At 35.4% G+C, this 4,975-nt stretch overlaps 1 protein-coding gene across 1 annotated transcript in view; it reads right to left on the reverse strand.

Annotated features, from left to right (window-relative positions):
- Kiaa1109 (KIAA1109 ortholog) overlaps positions 1-4,975 on the reverse strand; it is a 231,795-nt gene that overhangs the window by 179,401 nt on the left and 47,419 nt on the right. Inside the window, exons 11-12 of the mRNA XM_004646167.2 lie at positions 3,425-3,581; positions 2,950-3,028 (exon numbers count right to left, since the gene is read on the reverse strand). Of these exons, the coding sequence (XP_004646224.1) occupies positions 2,950-3,028; positions 3,425-3,581 (236 nt within the window). The remainder of the gene's footprint in view (positions 1-2,949; positions 3,029-3,424; positions 3,582-4,975) is intronic.

Raw genomic sequence — 4,975 nt, forward strand, 5'->3', positions numbered from 1 at the left:
TTACGAATAGATCACCCAGCAATTCTACTACTGAGTAAAGTTTCTAAGCAATATCCATTCCTCATGTAATGACACTTTCCCAAGAATGCAGCCATTCTTAACAAAAACAGAAAAAATCTGAGTATTATATTTCCTTTTTTGATGACATTCCTTCCTAAGAACACTAATTTTTCACTCATTATTATAAGGCTAGTTTCATATTCATTCTTTTAGCTTTACTGTTTACTTTTAATTCCTCCAAGCACCTGAACCTGAAAAAGATTTTAAATTTATTTGTTTAGAATCATACAATGTTCTTTTCTAAGTCCTCAGTTCACTTCCCCTGCAGAGAATCATTTTATAAAAACCTCACTTTGTACCTATGAAAATAACTGGACTTTCTCTACCCTTTACTTACTCAGAATGCAGAAAATGCCACAAACCTATAATCAAAGTATTGACAGTTTCAGTCTTCAGCTGGTCCCCCTTTACCCCAGTATATAAATGTTATTTCCTATGCGAGTATCAGTTCTAAAAAGGTAGAAGCACATCTTTAATTGAGCCATTAGCAGTTTTATACAATCTTCAATTGCCTTTATCCTCCGTGATTTTATACACTACAATTAAGGCTTTTTAAAAGTTGCTCCTTGCCAAGTGTCTGCCCAGAATATTTCATGCATCTCCTTTAAGATTCAGTATGATTATTTTTTGAAATGAATATAATATTTAGTTCTTCATCAAAACAGCCACAAATTTATTTTTTTTGAAATAATTCTTTTTTTTTTTAAATTTTATTTATTTGAGAGAGAGAGAGAGAGAGAGAGAGAGAGAGAGAGAGAGAGAGAGAGAGAGAGGCCAGCTCAGCCCACCAGGGGGGAGGGCTGGCTGGCATGTGGTGCTGGGGGATTGAACCGCGGTCCCTGATGCTTTTGCTAAGCTTGTTCTAAGTAGGTGCTTTAGACCACTGAGCCATCTCTCCAGCCCCAGCCACAAATTTATGAGAAAAGATACATTATTCTATTTTCAGCCACTTTCAATTATTTAGATAATTCTAAACAAACAAATGCAAACAATATCACTTTACGTTAGCTAATGAACTTAGTGAATCTCTGGCTTCTTCACACATGAGCACCAAAACAATCCCTTTGCCTACTTCCTCTATGAACTCATACCAAAACATCCCTCTGCCTATCTACTTCACCTATAGTACTAGCACCAAAGTAAGAACTAAATATCAAAACATTTTCTACACTTATGAACAGTAATGCTGCCAGTTAGTGACTGTAAAAGATGGATAAGCTGCTACTCTGGTCATACTCAAGAAAATGAGTAAGTAAATCACAATTTCATTTCAACTATTTTCAACTAGAAATGTAAAAAAGGGTAGGATAAGAATGCAAATAGAAAAAATGGCGATTTAAAAAGCCTATATAATAATTTGATAAATTTAACAAAAAGTATTTACTCACATCATTAAATCTCCAAATTTCAAACACATATTGAACTCATACTGTATTAGGTCAGATAAAACTAGTTATGGAGGAACTATTTAAGATTTTGAATATGAAATGTTTTCCACTCTTAAACTTATGCTTTTCAAAGTATGCAGCTTAGATCATCACAAGATCTACTGATATTAACATCTAAAACAAAGCCTATCGGTAATCAGTTACTGTCCACCTGACAGTTACTGAGTTCAGCACTAGAGAGTCCCTATGAATTACTCAGCACCTGTTCTCACAGGTGCAGCAGTGCAACAGAAAAAATGTATGTTAAGCAAATAATGCTCAATCCTACAAGAGATGTATGGGATATAATAAAAGAACAGAATTATGTGACCTAACTTGATTAAAATGTCATTCTCTCTGTATGTTAAATAATTCAATTTTGTAACAACTTAATAACTACAGGCACATGAAAACATCTAGATATACCCATATCTGCTAGCAATAATGTAAATTGGTACAGCCTTTATAGAGAATAGTAAGGAAATTCCTCAAAATTACGAATAGATCACCCAGCAATTCTACTACTGAATATATATATATATATATATATATGTGTGTGTGTGTATATATATATACATATATATAATATATATGTATATATATTATATAATTTCATATATATATGAAATTAAGTCAGAATGTCAAAGAAGCATCTACATCTCTATGTTCACAGCAGCACTATCCACAATAGCCAACAAATGGAAACAACCAAACTGTTCATCAACTGGTGAATGAATAAACAAAATGTACATATAGAATACTATTCAGCCATACAAAGGAATGAAACTTTGCCATTTGTGATAATATGGATGGAACTGGATGTCACCATGTTACGCAAAATAAGCCAGACAGAAAGATAAGTACCACACAATTTCACTAATATATCGAATTTGAAATATTGACCCAATAGAAGTTGAGAGCACACGGGTCATTACAAGAGGCTGGAGAGGCCAGGAAAGCAGGTGGCATGGAAGAGACTGTTAAATGACGACTGAGTTATAGATAAGCAAGAGTAGGAAGTTCTGATGCGCTATTACAAAGCAACATGGCTACAGACAATGATATGCTGTATATTTCAAAAAGCTAGAGGAAAGGATTTTTGAATGCTTTTCTTACAAGGAAAAATTAAGTGTTTGAAGAAATAGATATGTTTACCCTAATTTGAACATTACATAATGTATGCATGTATCAAAACATCATGTGGTTTCCCACAGATGGGTAAAATTTTATGTTTGCATGTATCAGTTAAAAATCAAATTAAAAAATTAAATTTAAATTTTAAAAAATAAAAATAAAAAATTGAGAACTAAAAACTTCCTAGTATGCATGAGCCCTGGGGTTTGACACCTAATACCATTAAGAAAAAGAAACATAAAGAAAAAAAATCTATGAATGTAACAGGACTAACTATAATTATATATTAATCATTAATCATTTAAAATAAAAAATGATTACAGCTTACCATTTTCTTCAACTGTCATTGGAATATTTATTTCTAAGTATGAGCCAGCTCCTACATTTACATGTACTGCATTTGTTTCCTAACAAGAGAAATAAATTCATGTAAACAATGCATTATTATATTCCCATCATCTTTTTTAGTTATTATCACAGAAGAAATACAATTTTCAATAGTATGAGATATTTTGTTGCAAAAAACAAAAGCTCAAACTACCAAAATTACATTAAAACAATTTAGCTAGGTATAAAAGACAAAACAAATGAGAATACAGCATGGTTTATTATTATTGGTTTCTTTTCATTATTTGCCATTTAATAATAGCATGAAAGTAAGATTTATCCAATTATTTGGTGGCACTGGGAAGAAGCTCATGGAAATGAATCCAAGTGCAAGGTTAATCACCAAGAAGTATGTACTCTGAAAAACATTCAAATTTTAAACACCATTTTCTACTGTATTTTTTAATAATAATTACCCTATTTTTAGTAAATAGCAAGTCAATTGTAGCATCTGCAATAATATTCATTCGCAGTTCAAAAGCAAGGATCTGTCTTGGTCTTCCAGGCTGTGCAATTTCAGAAACTTTCAGAACTTGATAATCAGGTGGAAAGAAAAACTTCCATAGACAATCTCTACATACGAAAATAGAAAGAATAAAGATTTCCAAAATTACCTCTGAGCAGGAATCAAATTCATTATACTAACTTTACATTATGACTGCCATCTCATTTGATAATTAGTATGTTTTCTCTCCTCATTTCCAGAAATCAATGAGCTTTGTGCACTGATATACTATCATCAGATGAAACAGAGCTAAGCCCAAAACTGCCTACTGAAGTATACTATGAGAAATTAAAAGTGTTCTACAAATCTATCATTTGTTCTCCTGGTAGAATACACAAGTAGAAAAAGAGCTAGAAAATCAAGAGTCAGTATCAGTACTTCCATTTGTTTTATTAATCTATCAATGAGTCAGCAGTATCTACACCAGTAAGATATCTACACCACTTGACTTGTTTTCTATTTAAAAACCTAGCTCATGAAAAACTAACTTTAAACAATGTCCACTTATATGTGTTTATATAAATTTATATATAGATACTCCCTTATAATTAATGATACGTATCTCCACTTTGGTTTAAAATTCTGTTTTTGTATTTTAGGGAAGGGTCTACAGGGTGTTCAGGGTCTCACTACGAGATCAAATTTGTAGTGATCCTCCTGTTTACAGCCTCCCAAGAGCTGGGATTACAGGGTAGCGCCACCGTGCCCAGTCTCAATTGCTGTCTCAGTGCATCCTGGGGACAGGGCTGGCATGGCAGGCCCTGGGATTGAACCCCTGGCCCTTGAGCCTGCTTGCAGGCAATTTAATCTGCTGAGCTGTTTGGCCAGCCCTAAAATTCTTCAAGCTAGGGCCTGGCTCTAGCTCAGTTCTTTAAGTGGCTGCTTCCACAAAGCTGTCAGCCACAGGTTGCTGTAGTTCGATCCCCACAACTCCAGCCAGCTAAACCTGCCCTGAAGGCATTCGGAGTAAAAAAAAAGAAAAAACAATGCTCACTGAAATAAAAATTAACAGTAACAGAATGAATAATAAACAATTATTAGGGGATCCTGAATAGACCCAAAGCGCAGGCCCGGCATGTGAGAGAGATGACCGAGGGCCCGTATATCCTGAATAGACCCAAAGCGCAGGGCCAGAGAGTGAGAGAGAATGCCCAGGGCTGCTAGATCCTGAATAGTCCCAGAGTACAGGCCCGGCAAGGGAGTGAGACGACCAAGGGCCCGCGGATCCTGAATAGACCCAGAGCACAGGACCAGAGAGTGAGAGAGACTGTCCAGGGCCGGCCCGGATCCTAAATAGACTCAGAGCGCAGGCCCAGTGAGTGAGTGAGACGACGCAGGGCCTGCGGATCTTCATTTGACCCAAGTGCAGGCCCAGTGAGGAACTCTTCAGCAGAATTCCCTGCAAAGAGGCTAGAGGCAAGACCCATTCAGCTGATTCAGGAGCAGAACATCTTGCCAGAGA

This window comes from Octodon degus, unplaced genomic scaffold, assembly GCF_000260255.1.
Source record: "Octodon degus isolate 3935 unplaced genomic scaffold, OctDeg1.0 scaffold00256, whole genome shotgun sequence".
NCBI lineage: Eukaryota > Metazoa > Chordata > Mammalia > Rodentia > Octodontidae > Octodon > Octodon degus.